The sequence below is a fragment of the Naegleria gruberi genome (assembly GCF_000004985.1).
Source record: "Naegleria gruberi genomic scaffold NAEGRscaffold_43, whole genome shotgun sequence".
NCBI classification, from domain to species: Eukaryota; Heterolobosea; class Eutetramitea; order Acrasida; family Naegleriidae; genus Naegleria; species Naegleria gruberi.
The window spans coordinates 198,503-224,077 of NW_003163284.1; the positions used below are offsets into that span (position 1 = coordinate 198,503).

Sequence of the window (25,575 nt, forward strand, 5' to 3'; positions counted from 1 at the left end):
TGCCATTAAAACGAAGTACAATATTGAACAACTGTAAACAGTAGTCTGAATAACGTAGTTTATTGTTGATTACTTCAAAAAAACAAAACCACCTCTACAATGAAGTACCTTAGTCGGAAACAATTACACAATTGGTGTAACAACAACATCTGAGAGAAGAACAAAAATTGTCCTCCAGCAATTTCTACGTACTTTGGGCGACTACCTACAACCCAAAACACTTGGACAATTCTGTATGGTTACTAAGCAAGGAAGGCAATAAGGTAAACTTGATTACATTTTCGAGCCTCTGAAGCAGAATTAGGTTTTTATTGGTGTAAATTTGTTGCAAAATATGCAGGATTTCCTACAATTATTATCTGGATCATATATCTGATTTATTTCTTTGAATGTATCCCACATTCATTCGAACCAGAAAAGTTAATTGTGAAAAAACCACTATAGATACCTAATCTTTCTGATGAAGAACCTCACTTTCCCAAAGTACTAGAACAGGAATTACTTCCAAACGAACTTTGACTAACTATTACTACAATATGTTTCTACTTTAGCTTCTACAGTAATATGGAATATGTTAATGATGCCCCAAACGCTTCAACTCCATTATCAAAGAATCATGATTTACGATAAATCTGATAGGAAAATAGTGGAGATAATTACCTAACTTTGTTTTAGTAATTTAAAGTTTGTAATTTATTTAAAACTTTTTCCTAATAAAATATGATTAAGTGAATCTGGAAGAATATGATTTTGGAAAAAGTCCAATCCAAAGTCTGCAGTCTTCAGTTCAGTCTCATGATCAAGGTATTCTGGAATGAGATGATAAGGCTTGTATCCATATTTGTCCTCATAATTAATGGTTTCTGGAGCAATTTCAATAAACGGCTTGATTAATTGATATCTCCTCTTGTTAGTGAAACAGTAGTGAAGAGGAGTTTGATTGTTGAATGAGGATTTTTGATAGAGAAGTTTAGGATACTTTCTTGCCAATCTCTCAATAATGGAATTTGAAATATCTGATTGCAAAAGTACTACAAATTTGGAAGCTCCATTATTTTCAGATTCTAGATAGGTGATATCGCAGTAATTTTCCAATATGAAACTTGACAATAGCTCTGGTTGACCATCTACAATTCGTAACAAGTCCAAATTTTCACTATTTTGAATGTATGGAATTAATTGAGCTAGATAGTAAATAACCATTGTGGAATTTCTAAAGCTCCAAATTAGAGTTTCAAATTTGTCCACGTTAATATAATTCGGAATAGTTTTCAATTTTTCAATCGTTAATTTCACACCAATATTTCCAAAAATAGTACACAAATCGAAAATAACTTCAGGACAAATTGTAATATCATAACCCCAGACAATAACATCCAAGAGTTTTCTGCTGCGATCACTTGGATTAATACTTCCATGATAATTCAATCTTGCTTGATTGACATTCATTAAGTGAAGGTAGTATTGAACAAATGCCTCATCTAATTGAGTTTTAGATTTGTGCCACTCGAATGGATAACCATTATTAGCAAAGTACTTAATCAATTCCTTCTTTTGGTGGGTGTCGAAAAAATTAGCTCCAAAGATTGGATCCTTTATCTCCTCGGATTCGATTGAATGTGAAGGTGATTTCATTGGCATTGGTGACTGTTTCAGCTGTTCTGGCTTGTTTGAGGAGAGAGGCTAGTTTAGTACGGATTAGTTCTGTTTCGTTTAATAATTCTGTTAAATATTTAACAAGGTTAACACGTGTGGTTGCTGAAGGGATATCGAATACTGCTGCAACACCTCCGAATGTTATTGCTGGTTCAGCAACAGTACCAAAAGAAAACATTTTTTTACATGTGATTCTTATAGGCTAATTGATAATTTCCAGTTTCTTACGGGAGACAAGACTTTAGAACATAATGAATAACAATAAAAGTCTTTAAATTAAGGTTACATTCATTTCATGTGTTCAATATAGTTCCTTGCAAGGATGATGAGTGGATTGACATCAAAACGTCTGAATTGGAAATTCGTCGTTGAAGGTCCAAATCCAATTCAATTGTTCAATTATCATATGAAATTCTCCATCACAATTGGCTCCATAATAATTCGAATCACATTTACAATATTTTGCTGAACGCCCCAAATAGCAAACAGATAAAAAGACTACAGCACCACAGGTTCCCAAGTTGTCTCCAACCTCAGTACTGATGTGGCTCGACGATGCTTAACTTCTCAAATCGGACGGGATGAGGTGCATTCATCGTGATATGGCCGTAGCCATTCAATAGTGCAAAATTTGAAATATTAATGTCAAATTACATAAATGTCTTGCAAGTTTGTTGATGATGTTACTAAATGTAAATAACAAAATGTCAAAAGGTGCATCTCTATTGAGAGCTTTTTATTATTGAAAATAAATAAAATCAGACCACACAAATTTTTTGTGCTTGAAGTTTTGTTTGGAATAATAAATTTGTGATTTGTGTTTGTGAAGTTGGCCATTTTATTTTACACAAACAAATATTTGCAACAAATTTCACTGAGGTACCCAGACATGCCTTCAAGTAATAGAAAATGGTCCAATTATTCATAGCATTCATATTCTATCGCCTAAATACGTATTTTAACTGGTTTACCTGTTGATGATTTCTCATGTTGGCTTTTAATATTAAATACCTACGGAAGACAAAAATCTGACAGAAATAATAAATTCAATTCAGAAAAATTCCAAATCCATTAATTAGTAATCCAATAGCATCCAATATTTGAAGGTGATTAGTATTGGTCTTCATGAAAACATGTTGATACGTGTGATGACGTGATGGTGAAGATCCTTCAAGGCATTTTTTATTATGCAATTATCAAATATTTGTGTAAAATAAAATGGCCAGTCAGCACAAACACAAATCACAAATTTTCGGTTTGTGTAGTTGGAATTTATTTGCTTTCAAAAATAAAAAGCTCTCATTGGATTCATTATTTTCAGAACAAAAACACCAAATGGATTATATTATTCAGCATTGATTGTAACCCCATCTCCAATAAATCCTGGCTGCCCATTTCAAGAATGCTTAAACAACTTGTTTAAAACTTGCTTTTCTTTGATTTTGTTGTGGATTCACTTGCTTTACGTTTTTTTCCACATTCTTCATTTGTTTTCATGAATGAATCAAGGTAAATGGCAGGTTGATCAAAATCAGACTCTTGCAATTTCTCACGAAATTCATCCTTCATTTTTGACTTTCCAAGAAGGAATGGACTAAACCAATGATAGAGTAGTGTATTGTAAACTTTGTTAACTTTCAATTCTTTTGGTATGTCATCTTGTTTCACACAGAGAAAATTGTTCATAATTGAGTAAGTAGTTTCATATGTGGATAGATGATAGGTAGTTTCAGCGTAGAATAACTGATTTTCACCATTGGAAACTTCTTCTTTAAAGTAGGCATAATCTATTTGAACAACGTAATCTCCTCTAAAGCTAATATTCAAGGGATAACCAAATCCCATGAATATGACCGTCTCAATATTAAAACCTCCTTGTTCATGATTAAATTTTTCTCGAATTGGTGTGATTGACTTGATAAATAATTGTTTCAGTGGGCCACCTTTCCAAAATCTTGAAACATTGTTAATTTCATACCTATGACCATTATCTGTAATGATTAAATCACAATCATAGTATTCTGTAAAGACCTCCTCAAATATTTTCAATCGTAGACTCAAAGCTTTGTGTTCATCTCCAAGTCTGCTTAACATTGAATCGGTAACATTGTCATCACACTCAATCGAATATTGTGAAACTAAATTTTTCAATTTTATCTTTGGCAATAAAGAACAATCAACATATTCCTTAAAAACAGCCTGCATGGATGAATAGTTTGGACTTGTATTTGACTGCTGACCAATCTGACATGGATCGAATTCCTCATCACCATAACCAATATCATCGAATGAAATAGTGCTAACAATAGGTTTAAAATTTTCAACTCGTTCCTCCAAAAGCTTAACTTGCTCATCATTTAAATTCAACAATGAATGAACAAGATAACTCTTGGCAAAGTGCTCGGAATTGAAAACATTATAAAATACTTGATTGATCAATGGCGGTTGATTTTTAATCCAATCGCAAACATGGGTAAAGGAGAGAATTTTCTCTACGAGCAATGCTTCACAAAAAATGGAAGCAACAGGGCGAATAGAACAACAGAGTTCAGACATTTTTTAAGTTTTTTTTATTTACTAACCGGTACTAAGTTGTGCATGTTCAAAGGTGTTGTAACAGATGATGATTACATCTCACACTCAATTGATTGAGAAATGATTAGTTTGGATTTAAATTTTGGAAAGTCGATTTATTTACAAGTCAGTTCTTGGTTTCATGAGTAATCTCATATTTTTAGGTCTAACAGTGACACCAGGTAATGGTTGAACTCTATCTTTCACATCATTTTCATCATTCAATAATTCGAAAGTGTAGAACTGCATCATTCTGCACAGGATGGAGAATTTCTCGAAAAGTGCAAATCTATAACCAATGCACTTTCTTGATCCCATGGAGAAGGAGGTCAATGTGAAATCGTGCAATTTCTTGGTTTGAGATTCGCTGTCCATTGGGAATCTTTCAGGATTAAATTCTAAAGGTTTCTCATAATTCTTTTCATAACGATTGGCTGAGTAAATGTTCAAGTTGAGGAAAGTATCTTTTGGAACGTGATACTTGCCAATGGTTGTGTCTTTCTTGGCAGTTCTAAATACACCAGTGACTGGTGGATGCAATCTTAATGATTCCAACATGACAGCTGTCACATATGGCAAATTAGCAAAGTCATCATAATATGGTTTTCTAGCATTTGGTCCTTTTCCATAGTAGTTATCAATTTCTTGTCTAAGCTTGTTTTGAATACTTTCATTTTTAGATAATTCATATAATGTCCATTGTAAACTTGTTGCTTTGAAAATGTTACAAAAAATTGATGAATGTTAAAAACCTACACGTTGTTTCATGTCCGGCCAGCGAAAACACATATATGTCACTCTTGAGCTCCAAATCTGTCAATCTATCCTTTCCTTCAATTGTCATGTTGGCCTCAACCATCAAGCTCAATAAATCTCTTTTTTCTTCATTATTTGATTGAGCATCAGAAACTTCGTCATTATTCAACTCCAGCTCTTTCTTTCTATTATTAATAATTTCGTCTAGTTTCGTACTGACATTCTCAACAGCTTTATCAACTCCAAAGCACTTGTAAGCTAGTGGAAGAGCAAAATGAAGGAATGGAACTAAATCTTTGAATAAATGATTTAACAGAATTCCATTTGTGAACATATTTTCCAATGACCTTCTGAAAATCATTCCTTCTGGATTAGAATCATCGAAAATTGAGAAATCCAATCCGAAACCAGCCTTTCCAAGAACATCTTGAAATAGTTCAATAAAAAAATTATTAGAAACAAATAAAATTGATCACATACCCAAAGTGATATCACTAAAATCAGCATTAGCATCCAATAAAATTCCCTTTTCTCCCTTCTTCAATGCACTTTCAATTTGTTTCTCCCATTTAAATGTACGAATCAAATCGACACTATTTACAGCCACACTTGTCATGTGTTCCAAGTTTTTCGTACCAAAGGCATTAGAGGCTACTTTGTGGTGTTTTTTCCAATCATCTCCACTATCCAAATTACTCAAAATATTAATGCCGAAAGTGTTGAATAATTCGTACAAATGAGGAGGCTTGTGGAAGATATGATTCTTGACAACGAGAACTTCCTTCAACATGTCTTTATCACAAATAACAAGGGCATTGCTCTTACTCATTGTAATTCTGGTAGTTCTTGTTTCTGGATCACCTTTCTCTCTCATTACTTGATCTGTTTCTTCAAAGCTTCCCCAGAAAACATATGGAGCGACCCATGGAATTTTGATTAAAGTTGCAAAGGCTTGCCACGTTCCTGGGACATTTGGCATTTTCTTGTAGTTTGAAATCAAACGCACAGCAAGATAGAGTACCCATAATAGGAAACTCAAAATGAGCACAACAACAATTTGTTGGCCAGCAGATAATGAATCAATCAACTCGGTTAAAATCATTCCGATTCAAGCAAAAAACAGTAAATATATTTCAAAAGGTGTGTATTGTTCTTTTTTTTGTTTTGTTTTCAGTGTTTCAAAGTTTTTTCCTTTTAAAGGTCGAAGTTTATCGGCGGGATGTAATTTAGGAACGAAGTAATGGGACGGAGATAATGAACGGAAGGAAAGCACCCTATTTCTAATGACCTGCTTTTCAACCTCAATGATTATTCGATAGAGGATGTATTTTCCGCTTCAAATTGATTTCCCCTAATGGAGTTTTATTTATTGGTCAACTGAGTTTGAATTATCCTCCAACTTTTACAATTTTATCTTGAAAATAGCCCTGTTGTTTATTGCAATTAATTTAATAACCATGAAATGAAAATTAGTCATGGAATAATTTTCAACCAAAATTGGAGAAGCAAAAAACCTCGCCAATAGAAAGTAAATTTAACCTTCCACTGAACCATTGATAAAATTTCTGCCATTATATCAAGAAGAGAAAATATCTCTAATTAGGCGTTGTTGAAACTCTTTAAAATGTTTCCAATAACCTAGAATTCTAAATTGAAACCTATTGTCGTAAATTGAAATCTGTAACATGTTTTGAATCCATTAATCACCATTAAAAACACTACTCTTTCTAAAACTCTCCAATTGAACCATTTGTCCAAAAAGTCCATTCTTGTTAATTTCCTGATCGATATCAGAAGGTGGTGGTGATGAATATTTGGTTTTCTGTCTCTGCTCTTGGAATCTCTCAATATTCGTTATTGGAATGAATAATGGACCTTCATCAAGGTGATTCTTCGATGAGGATGAATTACTTGTTGAAATCATTCCATAAACTCCATCATTTTCGAATTGTTCCTGAAGTGTTGAGAGTTCATGCAGGTAGAAACGACCCTTAACAGAACGAGGAATGTCGTCATGATGATCGATGGATTGGAAAATTGGTGGAGGAATCAAACCAATTGTTGTTGATTGTTTCCTGGTGTTCATGAGTGAATTATTGGACATGCCATGGACATGACTGGAAGGAGTATGATTGAAAAAGGATAAAAACACACTCAAAAACTTGATTAGTGAAATGGTAGCCAATGAAGAAACCGAAATCCAACCCAAACTTTTCATCAATTTTCCTGATTTTACAATTTTCTGAATAAACTTCCACAATTTCATCCAAATTGATAATTTTCCATTCTCATCAACAACCACTTCATCAGAATTCAATCCACTTTCATCTCCACTTCTTTCCTTATTTTCTTCCAAAACTTGTTCAGAAATTCCTCCTTCTGATAAATCTAATTGTGCTGATGATAATTCCGCATCTCCATTCTCACTATTATCAATAATGGTAAATGATTTACGAAAATTTGAATTTCCACCTTCCTGTTGCTGTCTTCTACCTTTTTTCTGTTTTACTTCCGATGATAATGATAATGACGAATTTAGTGTTTTCATATTCTTGTTCTTCTTATCATCTTGATCCATTCGGAACAATAAACGATGAAGTGCCTTCTTTTGTAATTCGAGGGCTACCCAAGCAACTTCATCCATGTCATCTTGTTGTTGTTGTTGATTGTTATCATGTTGATGATGACGTTGGTTGTTGTTTTGCATTTTTATTCAAATTGGTTTTTTTGAGGATCTTGTGTGTGAAATTTGGTAATGGAGGGAGAATTGTTGATGACTTTCGCACTGTGGAGAATTGAAAGGACGATTACAATAAGAACGAAACTTGGTTTGTTTTACAATGAGAAAATTGAGGCCATTCCTTTGGTCAACTCAAATATAGTTACATAACTTTCTTAACATGCACCAATACATTTAGAGTCAACCCTTTTCTATCTGAATCTTTAACATCAATTGAGAAGTAATTTTCTGAAGGTTTTGTAATTTTCATAGCTTGCACTTTTTCATATTTACCACTAACTAATGCAATAGATGATCAATAGAAGAGTTTGATTTTAAGTTTTGTTGGTTCATCATCCTCATCATCAGATTCTTCATCATCCTCATCCTCATCATAATCCATAACATCATCATCTTCCTCATTGTCATCCTCAGTTTCATCTACATGATCTTCTGGCTCATCATTGACAATAATCGAGTCCTCAAAGAATGTCCTTAATTCTAAATTGAACTTGCGATGGCATGAATCAAACTGCAACCTTATTTCAACACGGCCATCAAATAATTCAGTTGTCTTGAAAAGTTATCATCACAACAAGTTAAAATTTCAATACTTACTTCAATTTCTTCATCCTCATCTTCTCCAGCTTTTACTTTCCTATACTCGGCAGATGAATAGCCATCACAGAAAAAACAATGATCGTATCTCCTCGATCTGTTTTGTATTCCTGTAATTTTAGAAAAATCCTCATCTAGGTAAATGGCAGATTCTACTCCTGACAATTTGATTAAGGATGATATTGATTGTTTAAATGGTGAAAGCATTTCCATAGTCATTGGGGTAACATTCTTTGTTTTTTCGTGAATCCTTTGACATATTAATCTGGCCCTAGTATGGAATGGAACAATTTCTTGCTGGCAAATGTAATTAATCTCCTCGTCTGAATTTGTATTTTTTGCATGGGGTTGAGAACTTTCAAACACAAACTCTGCAATTTGCTTCTCTGTCATTATTCTAAGCCATTCCTTGATGAGCCATTGTATTTTAGTACTGGAAGAATTGACCATCTCTTGCATCAATGCTGGTAAATCAAGGTACTTTGCCAACTTGACAATCTTTTTCAATTTTCCAAGATCATCAGCTAGCCCATTAATATTCAAATTATCTCCATATAAATATTCCAAAACTACATCAAAATCAGATCTAACCAAATATGTTCCTTCAGTCAACTCTATTTGCTGACTAATATCTGCCACCTTCGTCATATCAACAACATATTTTCCATCCACAATGGCCACATCACTCTATTGTTCAATCATTCTCCGTATCAATCCACTCCTCTTCACAATAAAATCATGAACCTTATACTCAAACCAAGGAGTCTTGATCATCACATTCGGAGGAACAATTAATGGCTGATTGTCGCTCCTTTGATAAACAACCGATTGAGCATCATCATCTCTGTAACTTCCATTAAGACTACGGAACATGTTTAACAAATAATTGGACATGTCCATTTCTTCGAGTTGATTTCGTGGCCAAGCAGAAAGCCAATTAAACCTTTTCGACATTTTTTTTCTCTTTTAATTTCCACTAATTTGTTTCCTTTGTAAAATCTTTGCAAAAAATTGTTGGTATTCAAAGATATTGTTTTATCCAACAATACACCAATAAATTCGGAAATTATGAGCTTTATTCTACTACACGCACGTAATAGATTATTTTCAACACTGAACAACCACAAAACCAATTTCTACTAATCTATTACCCTTGAAATACTAGCAAACCGAATAATGGTTGACAAGATGAAAAACTTGAAAATTAATTTTCAAGAAAATCTTGCCTAATTGTAATAGAATCAATTCTATTACAATTACCTCGTCCAATACTACAACCATTATTCAAACACCCACAAAGTCTTTGACACTCCAAAAAATCCCCTCACCAACCCTAGAACCCAGTTCTATGTTGGCCTATTGAGCGCAGATCTTCATCAAGCATCAAATTTGATCACCTCTATAACACCTAAAAATCCCCTCACCAACCCTAGAACCCAGTTCTATGTTGGCCTATTGAGCGCAGATTTTTAAGCACCACAAAGTCCTTGATAACACACCACTAATAAAATAACAATAAAGACGTATCAAAAGAATTAATATACTCACCGAGTGTTGGGGTGGGTGGTGGGGAATCAAAGTATTAAGCTTGCTCAATGTTGAAAATTTTTTAGACAAATTTTCCTATTTCTTGGTGTATTGTTTACAATAAACTTTAGTGAGTTGAATACTCACTCCAATTTATCCAACAATACACCAATAAATTCGGAAATTATGAGCCCATACTAGCAACCTAATTCTTTTGATACGTGATTGGCTAAAACTTAACCACAAACTCAACTATCTAGATAAACCATACAAGCTAATTCTTCCATATAAATGGAGAATGTGCCTTAAAGGAGCCTGAATCAATGCATTAGCTTAAATCAAAACATCACCTCTCTGGAGAACATCAAGCCAATGATTACTAATCGTGATGAATAAATAGGTTTCGCTGTGAATGGATCATTAAGGGTATTCAATTTTGGAGGTCAACAGGAATATTAATACCATGTGGAAGTGGCGGTGTGTGTTCAAGATTATATGCTTGGCTGATAATATTCTCAAATTTAAAACATCTAGCCCATTATGTCCAATATATTCGGAAGGATTGATTGAAGCCCTGAATCCTTTGTTAGCAATCAAGTTACTGTTATTAGGTGAGATGGAGACTTGCTGGTTCATCAGTCTTAAGGTTCATGAATTTCATAAAAGACTAGAGAACCTAAGGTGGAAGTGATGAGTCGTCTCCACTTATTCCGAAGTAAGTACTCTTGGGAAATAATCTTATCTACTTGCGTATGGTTGAACTCTATCCTTTAGCGTTCACTTTTGCAACCATCAAGAAAAAGGATACTTGTTGTTGTGTATCACCTTGACTATAAGAACAACCGTTTTGAAAGTGTTAATGTGTTCTGTTGACTTAACAATTATTATAAACAGTGTCCGAATGTTGAAGATGAAGGAACGGATGTCTGGTCGGAAGAGAATTGGTGCTAGGTTTATCGTGCTGTTTCTTGCTCTGGTTGAAAAAATTACTCTCCTTGAATCAAAGTATTAAGCTTGCTCAATGTTGAAAATTTTTTAGACAAATTTTCCTATTTCTTGGTGTATTGTTTACAATAAACTTTAGTGAGTTGAATACTCAACTTGGAAAGCTCAAGCAGTGAAATGAAACTCTTGAAAAAAAACCAAAAAAATACCCGTTCGGCAATTGGCTTATCTTGGTGAGAGATCATTGTCATCATTGGCTTTCTACATCATTAATTTATTTGTGCAGCTTGTTATTGTATTATATAAATTGTACATATTCCGAGTGTATATATTTTAATTAGTAATTATAAAGATCATCATGATTGAGCAAGTGATTCAAGTTGCTTCATCATATTGGTATTTAGTATTAGCACCTTTGGGATTATTTAAATATGAAGGAGCAATGACAACTTTTGACTTGTCAATCATGTCAGCCTTTTTCTTATTCTTTTGCCCAGTGGTGTTAATTCCATTGTTATTCTTTGGTGTGAGAGCACCTTATGGAAAGTTTGCTTCTACTAATAGCAATGAAGGAGAATCAGCAGTGAGCAAATGGTGGAGAAGAATATCAAGTAAGACAGATATTGTCTTGAATGGTAGATTTGCATTTGCATTCCAAGAATCATTCGCATTATCTTCCTTCCTCTATGTATTATTAACTTGTGAATGGAATTGGCAGGATAATTTTTGGCTTAATGCCCAACAAGTGATTGCAACTGCCATGTTTATTGGACATTACATTCATAGAGCATTCATATTTACATTGATTAGAACTCATAGTATGAGTGATTCAACCCTATCAACCATGTTGATGGCTTGCTTTTTCTGTTCATGCAACGGTTACTTGAATGCAAAAGGTATTTGGATTTATAGTGGTGGATATTTTGGAGCTATTAACGTCATTATCATGCTATTAGGAATGATTCTCTATATTATTGGATTTTACATTAACTTCCAATCCGACCAAATATTGATTAATCTCAGAAAGAAGAATCAAACCACTGATTCTGAAAAGAAGTACTTTATTCCAACTGGAGGATTATACAAGTATGTTAGTACACCAAACTACTTTGGAGAATCGGTCGAATGGTTTGGCTATTTCATGTGCATTCAAAATAGGTTTGCTTTTCTCTTTGTCATTTTGACCTTATCGAACTTGCTGCCAAGAGCCGTTCAAACACATCAGTGGTATTTGAATAAGTTTGGTGACAAATACAGATCTTTGAACAGAAAAGCATTTGTTCCATATTTGTTATAAAAGGCAAATAAGTAGATTAGAAATAATTTTTTATTGCTTGACATGCAACATTTGGTCTATTTCTGGGATTAGATAGTTGCAGCAAACTGCTCACTATGCTTTTTTACTTTATTTCTCATTTGCCTTTATTGAGGTACGAAATGATCAGATGAAATGATCAGTGAGTGACAATCAAAAAAAACGATCTAACAAGAATAATGGGACAAACTGCAAGTACTGATGTGTTTACATCTCGATCTGCTGGAGTACTTAATATCATTCCAGAAAATGTTTGGAAACAACCTGTCCGATTACAAAACACACAAGTAGATACCAATCCAGTGGAATTTTCATTTGTTGTGGATGAGAATGGAAGAATTCGAGATTCAACCTCACCAGTTGATAAACCGAAAAGAAGGAAAAAGAAAACTACCCATGCTACCCAACCAGAAACCCAATCAGGCACAACACCAACTTTGGAAAATCAACAAAAACCAAGAGCAAGTCAACCAAGCGAGCATGTACCTGAATCAGAAATTCAACAACATCAACAACAAAGAAGTCAATCTTCCAAAAAGCGAGTTGCAATCCCAAAAAAGATTCAACCTCTGCCATCCACTACGACAGCACCACCTACAATACAAGAAGAACCTACTGAGGAAGAACCTGAATCTTTATATCACTCATCAAGTGAATCATCAGTTCAATCATTGGAACCTTCTAATATAGATATGGAAAAACACAAAGGACAACAAATATTTGGATTTGGAACCTCTCAACAGAAACTTTCAGATGAATCAGATAATTCTTCATCTGATTTGAAATCTGCAAGTGATTTGGAGACAAGCCAAGATGGAGAGTTGACTGGAACTCCAAGAAATGATCCAAGACGTGTTGTTATCATTGACTTTGGCCACCAAACTACTAAGGTGGGTTATTCTGGAGAGGATAGACCTCGTCTCATCATTCCAAGTTGTTATACTGTATCTACAGTTCCTGCTCAATCAGGAGAACCTGCAAAGAAGACAATCAAGTTTGGAGGTACCATCTCAAGATTTGACAGTACATGGTTTCTAAAGCATGGAAAATTTTCATTCAAGAGAAATGATCCTGACCAACAGATTTTCGTTGCCTATCTCAGATACATTTCCAAGGTATTGTTAGATCTCAAGAATGCATTCAGAGGTAAAACAGTCATGATTAGTTTGCCATACCTATTCGGTGAAGATAAGGAACAATTGAGAATATTGTGTGAATGCTTCTTCCATGAAAGTGTTCAAGCCAAGAGCTTGTTTTTATGTGGTTGCCCATTATTCTCCTTCCTGAGTGCTGCTGCTAATCACGTGACAGAGAATAGAACAACAGGTCTCAGTGTAACAGTTGGACATGGTATCTCTGAGATTGTTCCAATTGTTGAGGGTTGTCCATTCTCAACATGTGGATCTCATTCGTATGTTTGTGGCTCGTCACAAAGTGAATTTGTGCTCTCCTTGATTAAGAGTGAAGTGCAGAGACAAGGAGAAACTCTCGATGAAGAGCTTGTCACCTATGAAAATGTTGAAAAGGAAAAGATGGACAATTGTACCTTGGTGAGATCATTTAGAGTGAATAAGAAACATCCAAATGAGTGCAAAGCCAAGTTCTTTAAAAAGACATTCGAACCAGTGAAGGGAGATATGCTTGTGGTGTTGGATCATCGTTATTTGACTCCTGAGCTATTGTTCACACCCAAGATATTTATTAAGGAGGAATTACAACTTGGTGAGGATGGAAAAACTGAATCCGAACCTAACTGGCTTGGAATTGTTGCATTAATTGAGACTTGTCTCAAGAAGTGTCCAAAAGAATTTCATGAAATTCTACTTTCTAATGTGATTGTTTCTGGAGGCCCAGCTCAAGTCAGGAATTTTTCAGAGGTATGTTTAATTTGAAAATTACATAGTATAATTCTAATTTTAAAAGAGGGTAAAGTATCAGCTCAAAAGAAAATGTGACATTATTGTTAATCCTTTATCCGATATTAAGCCAAACAAGCCACCTTACGACTTGTCTGCATGGTATGGCATGAGTTTTCTATCCTCAGCCATTGATGTTGACAATAGAGAGCTCGATGGATTACATTGCAGAATTCTATTGGAAGAAACGAGATTGGAGCATTATTCTCTCGAAGATGTGTTATTGTCGAAAAAATTATGCTAATATTGCGTGATTTGTTGATTTGTGTGAAATTGCAATTTAGTGATTTTACAATAAATTAGTATTAACCCAAAAAAAACAGTTTCAATACTCATTGATTTATTGATGTTCGTTGAATTCTCTCAAAAAGTGAGACTTCTTGCTTTCAATTACTTCTTGTAACATGCCAACATTCTTACCTGTTTCCTTAGTGGCAACAAGAGCTCTGATTGACATGGCTCTTAAAGCATCATAAACAGAGAGTGTACCAGTGGCAGAATTCTTTCTTCCTGTGAAAGGAAGGCTATCAGGACCACGTTGACATTGACAGTTAATGTTAATTCTACTGACGTGGTGTGTTAATAAATCTACAAGTGGAATAAAGTATTCAGAGTTTACAGCAACACCTGATTCAGTCTTGATGTAAACTGAGGCTTGTTGACCAAATGTTGTGCTTGTAATGTAATCTTCCAATTCTTGAAGGGTAGAATATGAAACAATTGGAGTGACTGGACCAAATTGTTCTTCGTGGTAAATCTTCATGTCAGAAGTGACTGGATATAATACAGTTGGAGCAAACAAAGCAGATGAACCTCTGTCAATTCTCTTTTCTGGATTGGTTTCAGTGTCATTGGCGAACAATTGTCCTCTTTCATTGACAATCTTGGCACCCTTTTCGACTGCTTCCTTAATATATTCTCTTAAAATCTTTGGTTTTTGTGGTTCAGCAAGTGGAGTAATACTGACACCTGATTCCCATGGATAACCCATCTTTAAAGCATCTACAGCCTTACTGAACTTGGCTACAAATTCATCTACAATTGATTCGTGAACAAAAAGAACTGTTTTGAATCATAATTCCACAAATTAATTCCGAAATTATCCAATCATGAAATACGATTACGTAAAATTTGATTAATAACCATTAGAAATCATGCAAATATTAAAAACCTACTCTTTTGTGCAGTACAACGCTGGCCATTATATGAAAATGCACCAAGAGCGCATTCAGATACAGCAACGTCAATATCAGCTTCTGGTAAAACAAATCCAGCATTCTTGGCATCCAATCCAAGAACATTTCTCAATTTGTAAAGATTAGGGTGAGCATTGATGAGTGAGTTGGCAGCATTGTGTGTACCAATAAAAGCCAAAACATCAATCAAACCAGTCTTCATCATTGGAGGTAAAGTTTCACGACCAGAACCGTGGATAACATTGACAGCTCCAGGTGGGAAACAGTTCTTGAACAATTCCAATGTTGGAAGGTGACATAAACCACCAGTTCTTGGTGTCTTTAAGATGACAACATTACCCATCAACAAGGCAGGAATGAGTGTTGTGTATCTATATATTTTAAATCAGTGAAATTGTTCCAATAATTCCATCAAACAATCATTGGTCAATGCATATTTCAACAATTCAATTAATCGGAAATAAATTGACTTGACACTTACGTTTCATTGAAAGGATAGTTGAATGGAGCAATACACAAGACAACACCCAATGGAGAACGTTTAACTTGAGTACTAATACCTCCTACAGAAATAATTTTAGATTGGTGAGTTTCCAATTTGCTCAATTCCTTGATAGTATCTCTGATATATTGAATGGTACGATCAACTTCTTGTTCGGAAGCACTTCTATTCTTACAAATTTCCCACATTAACAAGTTGACAATCTCTTCTCTCTTAGCCAACAATCCTTCAGTGAATTTTTGCATACATTCAATCTTCTTTTCTGTGGAATAACAAGGCCATTCTCCTCTTCCTTTATCAAAAGCAGTAACAGCAGCTTGAACTGCTTCTTCAGCTTCCTTCTCTGTCATGAAAGCATAATTACCAATGTGATATTTAACTTGAGTTTGATCTTGTGGATTAATGGTAGTAACAGGACTGTAAACATGTTCAAATTTACCAGACCAAGTACGAATCTCTCCTCCGATCAAGTAATTTTCACCATTAGTAAAAGGTGTTGGTGGTTGCACTGTTGTTGTTGCTGTAGTGGACATTTTCTCTGTTTAAAATTGCAGAATGAGATTTGTAGTTTTTTTTTAGATTTTGAAAATATTTTGTTCATCCTTGATAACTTGGTGTCATATTGAGAATTGGGGATGGAAGGAAGGAATGCATTATCGGATAGAATGTTGAGAAGATATTGGAGAGAGATGAGTGAGAAAATTGCTCTCGGAAGCACAATTTTTGAATGGACATCCTGCTAAACGAGTTGATTCAACCAAAGATGTCGAGAGAATGCAAAGATATGATAATACTTTGATTAGGTTGAGCAATACAGGAGGAGAAGAAGAGAATGTTAAAGGTAAAAGAATATGAAATGACAATACTTCCTTCTTTGGCTAATTGGATAGATTTGGAAAGTATTCTGATACAGTATTGTTGTTGTGTGAAACTTCTAAAATTGTGTCTTCTGAGTATAGTTCTTGAGGTACAAACAAGTTGATATTTCAAGGAGAAGGTTCTTTTGATTATTCATTAAGGTTCAACAACTTTACAACAATATCATTCAGCAAAAATCAAAAGATTTGGAAATCATTCTTATTGATTCAGTAAGATAGTTCAATGAAAAAGTTGGTGTCAGCAAATATAAATATTATTTCTTTTTTTTGGATGGTTTTTTCTTATTGGAAGATTGTTTTGGTGGAGGAGGTGGAGCTTGTTTTTTGTTAGGTTTCTTTTGTTGTTGAGGTTTCTCATCCGAATCCTCATAATAAATGTCATCATCTTCCTCATCATCATAGTACAAATCATCTTCCTCATCATCATCATAGTCATCATAATCGTCCATCAGGTCGGAGAAAAAGTTACTGAATGCTTCTCGTTGTTCATAATTATCCTCCCCACCTTCGTCAACCCATTCATTTTCTTCCACAGTTTCAATACATTTTTCTATACTACCATAATGATAAATCATTGACCAAAAGGAATTCAAATCGGTCGAGTAATGTTCAGGTTCTTCATACCTTTCGGTAACCTCTATATATTGAACCAGTTGATCTTCTCCTAATAATTTGACATCCCTATCAATGACTTGTCCTTCCTCCTTCGGAGGAGAATTGCTACTCGATTGCCAAAACATAACATCACCTTTATATTTACCATCTTCCGAATTTCTTTTTCCAAAAGTAATAAATTTATAATTTCCATTCCTCACTGCGTGATATCTTTTCAAGCCTTGTTCTTTACAATGTTGGCATCCTCCTTCTTTCCAAGGATGTACTTCAAAATCACCATGGTCACATAAACTATAGAGAGGACAAATAATTGGCATTTTTTTTGTTGATGATTATTTAAAAGTTTAATTTTTTTTAATACTTTAATTTATTTAGTTTTTGCCAATAAACTTAAAATATTCTCAATGACTGCTTGTGGATTATCGATGGCAATGTTGTGTGAGGAACCCCAAACAATTTCCTGAGATGATTCTGTGGAGAGTGAGAGAATATCATCGACAAGAGTGTCAAGTGCCTTAGCTCTTGGAATCATGTATTTGATGAATTGAGAACACAATTCTGAATCTTCTTTAAGGTGGTTTTCAGCACATGTTCCATTAAGGTTGGCACCAGCTCTCAAAACAACAAGTGGTAAATTTCCAAATCCATTTCCTCTATTTTCGTATACTTGTTGAGCTGAAAGTGTTGCAAAGTTAGTTCCTTCAGAGTAGACTACGTTTGATTGTTTGTTGGAAAGTGCAGTAAATGAAAGAGTTTTAGATTGGAGACTGGTCAAATAAGGTTTGCTAAATGGATTGATAATTTCAGTACCTTGGACTGCAGAGGTCAATCTGAGAAAACCTAAAGGAGATAAAACTCTAGCAGTATTGAGATATGCTTTTTCAATTAATTGATCCTTTTCAATTGCTGATGGTTCGATACTCTTACCTTCAGCTGCTCTGAGGAGTGTAGTTTGATTTTCATGGGATGGATCAATAAGGAGCAAACCAGCAACACTCTCAGGATATTTACTGGCATAGAGTCTAACATTCATTCCACCAAATGAGTGACCAACAAGGAGAATTTTTTCTGTGATATTTGATGTCTTCAATAGTGTGTTCAATTCTTCTACAATTTGAAGGGAAGAACGAGGGAAATAACCATTATCACTAAATCCATAACCAGCTCTATCGTAGACACAAATCTTTGAATGATTTGAAATTGCACTTTGAATATCAGACCAATAGACACCAGAGCTTGAAATGCCCAAACCTGAATCTATCACCACAGTTGGATACTTATTATTTGAATCTCCTCTGCAATCAATGTGAAGTCTGTAGGTGGATCCATCAGAGAGGGTTATTTGCATGAGTTTACCACTTGGCAATACTTCATCAACTGCATAACCAATCGATTGATACAAGTAGAGGGCAGATAAGACCAATAATGGAATCCAGAAAGTTATGAGAAGGCATCCCTTGACACACATGTTACACATGCAATACTTGGTCAATTTAAATGATTCCTTAGCTCTGTCAGCGAAACCATTTCCGTTTTCATCAGTGAGAGGTGAAACTCTATTGTCTCTTCTCATTAACCCAACTGGCTTCAATTCTTCCTCATATTGAGGGTCATAATAAGTACTGTCATTATATTGTCTTGAATATCTACTGTTATTACTGGTGGCATTACTATAATTAGCACTGTTATATTCCAAAAATCCTTCATGCATTGAATCTCGAGGTCTCAATAACTTGTCGTAGTGATAAATTTCAGAAATCCCTCTTCCTGCAACCCAATTATACTTGATAATAGTGAGAACAATTGTGAAAATTCCGAGTGAAATCAATGAAAATCCACACAATCCAGCAACATATTCCACTTCAGCCACACTTGCATATGTAATAAAAATAGTAAATCCCATTCCAATTAATAAACTAGCCATTAATCCTCTCAATATTAAAAAGCACTTTGTTTTGATATTTCATAATACTCTCCAAATGAACTAAACTTACAATCAGTGATGGAAATTGTTTATGTTTGTTCCTAAAATCAAACACCAACTTGATAAGAATATCCGAATACGCATCCAACAAGACAAAGAATGCATAAATTGATGTTATCATCAAACACCAAAACCCAGTAAACGAACTATCGAATAACAATAATAATCCATTACATGATACCAAAAAAGATCACCAAAATCAAAATCATCACACATTCCGATCATTATCAATTTTACTCACCTCGTAATTGTATGAAATCCATCACTAAAACCCTGCACTGCGAACAGAATCGCAACACTCAACGACGGCACACCCACAAACAAGAGTAGAAGTATAGAAAATACATAGAAAAGTGCCCGAAAGATTTTATGTTTTTGCATTTTTTTGAATAATTTAAAAAGCAAAGTATAATCAGTATAATCCTGGATGGTTGGAAGTGGAAATTGAACAAGTTTGGAAGCGCGTTCCTTTAAGTTATCTTAACAATGTTAAAGAGTCATTTACAATATTGGTTTAAATAGTATTAAATAGTGTTGTAACATTAAGTCATCTGTCAAGCCATCAATGATAAAAAATCAAATCATAAAAAAAAATGGCTCTCTCATCAACCTCTTCCACTAAGAAAGATCTCACTGAAGAACTCCGAGACGAATTCTATTCCAGTACCTATCGTAAAGTCTTTACCACCACCAAACTTCCTCTCTATCATCGCAAACGTGTCTGTAACATTCTGTGCTCCATACAAGAAGGTGCACTCAGAAGAAAAATCTCACGATACGAAGTTTCCTTCAACGGTACAATGAATCAAGTATTCCAAGTGACGGAAAATAGGCAAAACCCAGAAGATGTGAGCATGTGGCTTCCAAAATTCGGATCACACATCATTAGATTTCAAAATATTTTAAATTTGAATATTGGCGCCCAAATTAAAATTACATTCTATACACCGAATGATGGCTCGTCGTCGGGTGAGTTGCAGCTAGGTAGAGTGTTGATTGATTTGTTTGATCCGAAGGTTTTTGCAGAGTCGAAGAATGAGGCTCGTTTGGTGGTGGATGTTACCGATTTTGAGAATAAGAATCATGGAAAGGTGGCTGTTTATATACAGGCTGAAAATTTGGTACAACAAAAGTAAATTTAAATTGTAAAATAATAATCAATAATTGATGATACATGTATATATTTAAATAATAATAATTATTTCGTTTTTATTTTGAAGGATTAATTTTTAATTGATCATCAATTCAAGTTATTTCCGATGTGATGAGGATGGAAAAACTTTAAAAAAAACAAGATTAATTCCGATTGAGAAAAAATCCATTTTAGATTAATCTTTATTATCATTCCCTAGGTTGTTTAATTTACTAGTTGAATAGAAAAGCTTTTGCTTATAATTGTACATAGTCCTAGGTTAATATAGCATCAACAACAACACATTCATCATCAGCAACACTCGATTCTTTGTAAATTATTAAAATAATAGAGGAAATTAAACAACAATATGAGTAGTGGAGCAATGGTACCTTTATCGGACAAGGAAAGACAACTTGTTACCTTCCTCTATAGGTCCATCATGAAGGCTTGTAGAAAATACGATCAATATCCTCTCAGTAAGACAACTCTGCCCAATCCAGCCTTTACTAAATCAGAGAGTATCATGACAAGAGGTTGGACTTGTACAAAATTCGGAAAGGAAATATTGGATAGTATTTATGGACATGGTGGAATGTACTATATTCCGAGATATGTTGGAACTCAATCTAGTGCAGCTGAAGAGGTAAAAACTGGAAAGGAATTACTCAATACTAACAAGTGGGCGGAAAGGGAACAAAGAAGACCAATTACCTTGACAGATATGTGTAAAAAGGCATTCAGAAAACCAGAATTATTGGATGAACAGGTCAGACAAGAGGCCTATGAAACTGGATTTGGATTTTTGAGTGAATTCAATTCACATTGGGACAAGACCAAGAAGGAGGAAGAGAAGGGAAATCTAATTCTCAGAAAAGTCGATGGCAATACAGTGAGTGTTGAACTGACAAAGAAGGGAGAATTGGAGCATGATAATTTTGATGAAGATTCCATTGTGGCCAATTCTTACAATGACATGTTAGAGGACGAAAGAATTGCACAAATCTCACAAAAGCCTTACATTCCAGAAAATTTGGAAAAGGCCAGTGTAAATTTAGTATGCACAAGTAGACCTCTGAAGAATCACCTCCTCATAGCTCATCCCATGCTTGCTAACAAGTATTTCGAAAGAACAGTCATTAGAATGGATGATAATATTCAAGATACTGGTTACATTGTTGGAAAATTATCGAATGATGAAAATACAAATGAAGACAAGAAGAAATTCGAAGATCTCCTTGAAGATGATGAAAAAACTCCAGAATCAGAAGCTAAAGCCAAAACCCTTATGGATTTTGTTTCTCAAATTAACAGGGAGTTTGAATCTTTGGAAAAGAAGCATAGTAAAGAGGCAGAACCTGAAAGACTTGCCAGATGGTACACTCATCAATTGGCAAATGAAATTCTCGATGGTGTTTGGATTGTTGTAGCTGTTGACATGGAAGCTTTCCTTCCATTTGCTAAGGAAACTCCATACGATAAGGTTTGGGAATATCTGGTATCACGTCTAGGAGGAGAATACGAATGTTGGAAGGATTACTTTGTAAATAAGCAAGCCAAACCTCTAAAAGAAAGAAATGAGTTTCCTAAGGTTAAAATTATTGTATTGTAAATATATAATGTACATAAGAGTATTAATAGAGATGTAATTAATTATCTTTCACAAAATTGGCGAGAGCTAGTTCATATTCACATTTTAACAAACCAATTTGCTCGCTCAAATAGTGTTCGTATTGATTGGAGTTTTTCTTCTTCTTTGGAGTGGCAATATCTGAATCATTCAAACTCTTTAGATTGGTGGCTGAAGTTGTTGCTGAGGTCAAAACTCCTTGATTTTCCTTAACTTCACGATTCTCCAAAATATATTTCAATCCCAAACGAATATCCAATATTTCACTCACTGGATCGAGAGCTTGTTCTGGAGTTTTCATTATTGGCTTATCAATTATTCCTCTCGATTGAACATTTCTCTGAGTTTCTGTAAATTCCTCTCCAATCTTGGCAACCTTTCTCACCATCTCTTCAATAATATTGAAATCACTTTGATAGTGAGAGAATGGTTCTTTTGTATTTTGTAATTTTTCAATATTTCCCAACAAGTGAGTCAAAATCTTGAAATCTTTGGATACACTGGACATTAATGTCTTGATTTGAATCTTTTCCTTTAAACTCAATTGACCAACTTCGGAACTACTTGTCGAAATGATATCTTTCTTTTGTGATTGCATTTGTTGTATATAAAAATCCAAAACTGCTAGGGCTTTCCTAGAACCACCAACTAAATGTACCTTTCGAATTTCAAACTCACGAATCGGATCGACAACTTTAGATGTTTTGGCAGCAATCATTTCTTCAACATGTTTACTAGTTTCGGCATCTTCTTCAGAGAAGGAAGCAAAAATTGCAAAATCATTTTGTTTTCTCTTCTTTCTAGCTTCGTTGAAGTGTTTGATAGATTGGCTATCACTTTCACTGGAGAGAGATTCGAACATTTTTTTATATCTTTGATAAAACTACTGTTTGAATAACTCTGGAAGGTGATGGGAGACATTTCATACGGTTGTCATGTAATTTACAGTTGTAAATGAACATTTGTGGCATAGGTATACGCTTACGGTTCTTCTGCCCTTTTCATTAATTTCAGTTAGGTCATGTCAGGCCATGGACACAAATATTGAAGAGTGGACATGATATTTGGAATTGCAGCTCGCTGTCAATATCATATCTTTTATATGAAAACTAAACCCCAATCTTTGACAATCCTCTTCAATAAAGTATTCTTCTTGTTTGCATTCTGAAATATCTCATAAAACGAATGATTCGAAATGGCAAAATTGAATATCGTCTTGACATTTCCAATATATTCAAGAATGCAAAACAGCATGTCCTTATCATGTTGAAGTCTACTAAAATCTAAAGGTTTGCCATCACCAACTCTATCATCCTCATCAATTGGATTAATTTTATGCATCATTTTTCTATATGCTCCCAATAGATCTTCATCCCAGTCAAGATTTGAGGTTTCCTTCTTGATAAATTCCAATACCTCCCTATTAAAATCATCCTCATTATTTTGCTCCTTATTATGATCATCATCATTGCTGACCTTCTTTTTCTTTCGAGGTGTTTCACTACTAAAATACTGTTGGTATTCTTCACTCAAAACTTTCAATAAAACTCTATCATTCACTTCAGTGTCAAATTCACACAATTCCACATATCTGAATAAATAAACTGGATGAATGAAAGCTTGGTTTAACACTGTCCAAACATTCTCAAAACTCGAAAACATTCGATAATCAGCAAAACATTCCTTTTCCAATTTAGGAACATTCCTTTCACCAAATAATTGTGCCATGATCACCTTCTCTCCTTCCTCTCCATCTTCTTCATTCTCTTCATCATTCTCTCCTTCAACATCCTCCTCATTCTCTTGATCATTATTTTCCACTATTATCAATTCATCATCATTATCATCACCATCAAATAAAACCAAATGATCATCAAATTCCGAAATACCAAATCCCTTCATTGAATAAAAACTCTGTGTATAGACAATTGTATTTTCAATGGATTGGAGGAGTTGCTTGCAATAACCCGAAACTCTGTTTGGTGTAGCATGTTTTAAAGCCTCTCCTAATTCGATTAAATTAACAAGATAGAAATTGATTGGTGTAGAGTTTCGTGTTCTTGCCATTTTTTTTGATTGTAATTGTTGGTCAACCTGAAATATTAGTATTAAAAAATTAGTTAATTTCAATTTAATTTCAAAGAAGAAATCATTATTTTTGCTGCCTTATTAAAACTCCGTTAACACTCAATTTTTCCAAACTCACCAATGAAGTACAATTTTCAAGCAATTTCAAAGCAACTTCAGTAGCTTCATTACCTCTATAGATCAGCTTCTTTAAATTTGGAAATAATTGATCCATAACAGGTTTAAAGAGCAGTGAAAAGTAAATTAGTTCTAAAGTTTCCAATGAGTATAAACATTCGGCTGAAAAATATTCTGAGAAATCGAATGGAGGATGATACCAATTTAAGGGTCTTTGAAGAGAAAGACTCTTGAGATTCTTACAATATTTGGTAATTAGTGCTAGGTTTTGAATATTTGACATTATTTTCAGTTCCTTGATTAGGCAATTTGGATTAGGTTCGTCTAGTTTCGTATCGGTATTGGATTCTTTCACAGTAATAGACTTTAGTTCCAAATACTTTAAATTAGGAAACCTTGATGAAACTAATTGTGAAAGGAATGATTTGGTTACTTCACAATCTTCCAAAACAAGCCTTTCCAATACAGGTAATTGTAATTCTACTGAGAAGAATGTCATGTAGCTCAATTTCACACGTTTCAAAAGTGGACACTTTGCCATCAAATTACAAACAATATTCCTGTCATTGAAATTAATTAGGTTTCTTCCAGTTACTTCAAGATTGGCGAGTTTAGATAACTTGACATTGTCCCATTCATTATTGGTAGTAGATAATGCTAACAATTCCAAACTCTCCAAATTCGAAACCATTTGCGAGGAGAGCATTTTCTCCACACATCCTGAAAAGAATGAATTGAGAACTAACTTTTTAGGTTTCAGCCTCTTGGTAGAACACAATTGGGAAATACTTTGAACGCCCAAATCAGTCAAAGATAAATTCTCAAGACCTTTCAAACGTTTCGTCTTGCACAAGACCTTAATAGAATCAAGGGAAGGTTTGTTAATATCCAATGAAGTTATACGATTAGCAAACTTGAAATTCTTCATGCTTCTAATCAGGTAGCTCTTCTTCTTTGAGAGGGTTCCATAGAGTGATGTCTTGCTCAAACTCTCTCTCCAAATCTTGGACACGTATTGGCAAGTACAGAGAATCATTTTAGAATCGAGGAATTGGTAAATGTAAGAGATTGTGTCTGTATTTAATCGCTCCGAGGCAAGTTTCTTTCTTAAAACTCCCAAATGACCCAAGAATAGATGAATATTATCCACAAATTCATCGACCATATCACAATGATTCAACATGTACGAATAGTCGACACTGAGGAGTTTGCTATTGAGGGTAATGAGGCCAGAGTTCACTTTTGTCATATAATCAAAAACTTGGTGCTCAATGGATTTTTCTTCACGGCGGTCTTCATAGAGCATAAATTCATCAGTATCCACTTCGATAACATCAAGTGGTTCTTGTGCAATATTGTCGTACTTTCTCTTCTTGATTTGTTGTTTGTGTTGAGACATTTTTTCTC

At 34.3% G+C, this 25,575-nt stretch overlaps 14 protein-coding genes across 14 annotated transcripts; 4 read left to right on the plus strand and 10 right to left on the minus strand.

Annotated features, from left to right (window-relative positions):
- Nucleotides 1-693: 693 nt before the first annotated feature.
- NAEGRDRAFT_51280 (uncharacterized protein) lies at nt 694-1,641 on the minus strand (the record flags this gene model as incomplete). The annotated part of the gene is made up of 1 exon (XM_002673940.1): nt 694-1,641. The coding sequence occupies one exon, from the start codon at nt 1,639-1,641 to the stop codon at nt 694-696; it is 948 nt and encodes a 315-aa protein (XP_002673986.1).
- Nucleotides 1,642-3,075: 1,434 nt separating this feature from the next.
- NAEGRDRAFT_70947 (uncharacterized protein) lies at nt 3,076-4,212 on the minus strand (the record flags this gene model as incomplete). Its single annotated transcript, XM_002673941.1, has 1 exon — nt 3,076-4,212. The coding sequence occupies one exon, from the start codon at nt 4,210-4,212 to the stop codon at nt 3,076-3,078; it is 1,137 nt and encodes a 378-aa protein (XP_002673987.1).
- A 138-nt stretch (nt 4,213-4,350) lies between these two features.
- On the minus strand, nt 4,351-5,965 carry NAEGRDRAFT_70948 (uncharacterized protein; the record flags this gene model as incomplete). Its single annotated transcript, XM_002673942.1, has 3 exons — nt 4,351-4,943; nt 4,987-5,412; nt 5,467-5,965. 3 exons carry the CDS (start codon nt 5,963-5,965, stop codon nt 4,351-4,353), a joined length of 1,518 nt encoding a protein of 505 aa, XP_002673988.1.
- Nucleotides 5,966-6,685: 720 nt separating this feature from the next.
- NAEGRDRAFT_70949 (uncharacterized protein) lies at nt 6,686-7,693 on the minus strand (the record flags this gene model as incomplete). The annotated part of the gene is made up of 1 exon (XM_002673943.1): nt 6,686-7,693. One exon carries the CDS (start codon nt 7,691-7,693, stop codon nt 6,686-6,688), a length of 1,008 nt encoding a protein of 335 aa, XP_002673989.1.
- Nucleotides 7,694-8,021: 328 nt separating this feature from the next.
- Nucleotides 8,022-9,277, minus strand: NAEGRDRAFT_70950 (uncharacterized protein; the record flags this gene model as incomplete). Its single annotated transcript, XM_002673944.1, has 3 exons — nt 8,022-8,279; nt 8,324-9,010; nt 9,053-9,277. The coding sequence occupies 3 exons, from the start codon at nt 9,275-9,277 to the stop codon at nt 8,022-8,024; spliced, it is 1,170 nt and encodes a 389-aa protein (XP_002673990.1).
- Nucleotides 9,278-11,153: 1,876 nt separating this feature from the next.
- On the plus strand, nt 11,154-12,092 carry NAEGRDRAFT_70951 (uncharacterized protein; the record flags this gene model as incomplete). Its single annotated transcript, XM_002673869.1, has 1 exon — nt 11,154-12,092. The coding sequence occupies one exon, from the start codon at nt 11,154-11,156 to the stop codon at nt 12,090-12,092; it is 939 nt and encodes a 312-aa protein (XP_002673915.1).
- A 197-nt stretch (nt 12,093-12,289) lies between these two features.
- NAEGRDRAFT_70952 (actin-related protein ARP3) lies at nt 12,290-14,270 on the plus strand (the record flags this gene model as incomplete). Its single annotated transcript, XM_002673870.1, has 2 exons — nt 12,290-13,987; nt 14,034-14,270. The coding sequence occupies 2 exons, from the start codon at nt 12,290-12,292 to the stop codon at nt 14,268-14,270; spliced, it is 1,935 nt and encodes a 644-aa protein (XP_002673916.1).
- A 74-nt stretch (nt 14,271-14,344) lies between these two features.
- On the minus strand, nt 14,345-16,273 carry NAEGRDRAFT_58864 (aldehyde dehydrogenase). Its single transcript, XM_002673945.1, has 3 exons — nt 15,704-16,273; nt 15,202-15,593; nt 14,345-15,088 (listed from the first exon to the last, which is right to left on the minus strand). Exons 1-3 carry the CDS (start codon nt 16,255-16,257, stop codon nt 14,367-14,369), a joined length of 1,668 nt encoding a protein of 555 aa, XP_002673991.1. The 5' UTR covers nt 16,258-16,273; the 3' UTR covers nt 14,345-14,366.
- Nucleotides 16,274-16,856: 583 nt separating this feature from the next.
- NAEGRDRAFT_51286 (uncharacterized protein) lies at nt 16,857-17,534 on the minus strand (the record flags this gene model as incomplete). The annotated part of the gene is made up of 1 exon (XM_002673946.1): nt 16,857-17,534. One exon carries the CDS (start codon nt 17,532-17,534, stop codon nt 16,857-16,859), a length of 678 nt encoding a protein of 225 aa, XP_002673992.1.
- Nucleotides 17,535-17,584: 50 nt separating this feature from the next.
- On the minus strand, nt 17,585-19,141 carry NAEGRDRAFT_51287 (uncharacterized protein; the record flags this gene model as incomplete). The annotated part of the gene is made up of 1 exon (XM_002673947.1): nt 17,585-19,141. One exon carries the CDS (start codon nt 19,139-19,141, stop codon nt 17,585-17,587), a length of 1,557 nt encoding a protein of 518 aa, XP_002673993.1.
- A 653-nt stretch (nt 19,142-19,794) lies between these two features.
- NAEGRDRAFT_70956 (uncharacterized protein) lies at nt 19,795-20,337 on the plus strand (the record flags this gene model as incomplete). Its single annotated transcript, XM_002673871.1, has 1 exon — nt 19,795-20,337. The coding sequence occupies one exon, from the start codon at nt 19,795-19,797 to the stop codon at nt 20,335-20,337; it is 543 nt and encodes a 180-aa protein (XP_002673917.1).
- Nucleotides 20,338-20,703: 366 nt separating this feature from the next.
- Nucleotides 20,704-21,945, plus strand: NAEGRDRAFT_70957 (uncharacterized protein; the record flags this gene model as incomplete). Its single annotated transcript, XM_002673872.1, has 1 exon — nt 20,704-21,945. One exon carries the CDS (start codon nt 20,704-20,706, stop codon nt 21,943-21,945), a length of 1,242 nt encoding a protein of 413 aa, XP_002673918.1.
- A 37-nt stretch (nt 21,946-21,982) lies between these two features.
- Nucleotides 21,983-22,825, minus strand: NAEGRDRAFT_51289 (uncharacterized protein; the record flags this gene model as incomplete). The annotated part of the gene is made up of 1 exon (XM_002673948.1): nt 21,983-22,825. The coding sequence occupies one exon, from the start codon at nt 22,823-22,825 to the stop codon at nt 21,983-21,985; it is 843 nt and encodes a 280-aa protein (XP_002673994.1).
- A 236-nt stretch (nt 22,826-23,061) lies between these two features.
- On the minus strand, nt 23,062-25,567 carry NAEGRDRAFT_51290 (uncharacterized protein; the record flags this gene model as incomplete). Its single annotated transcript, XM_002673949.1, has 2 exons — nt 23,062-24,057; nt 24,170-25,567. The coding sequence occupies 2 exons, from the start codon at nt 25,565-25,567 to the stop codon at nt 23,062-23,064; spliced, it is 2,394 nt and encodes a 797-aa protein (XP_002673995.1).
- Between the last annotated feature and the right edge of the window lie 8 nt (nt 25,568-25,575).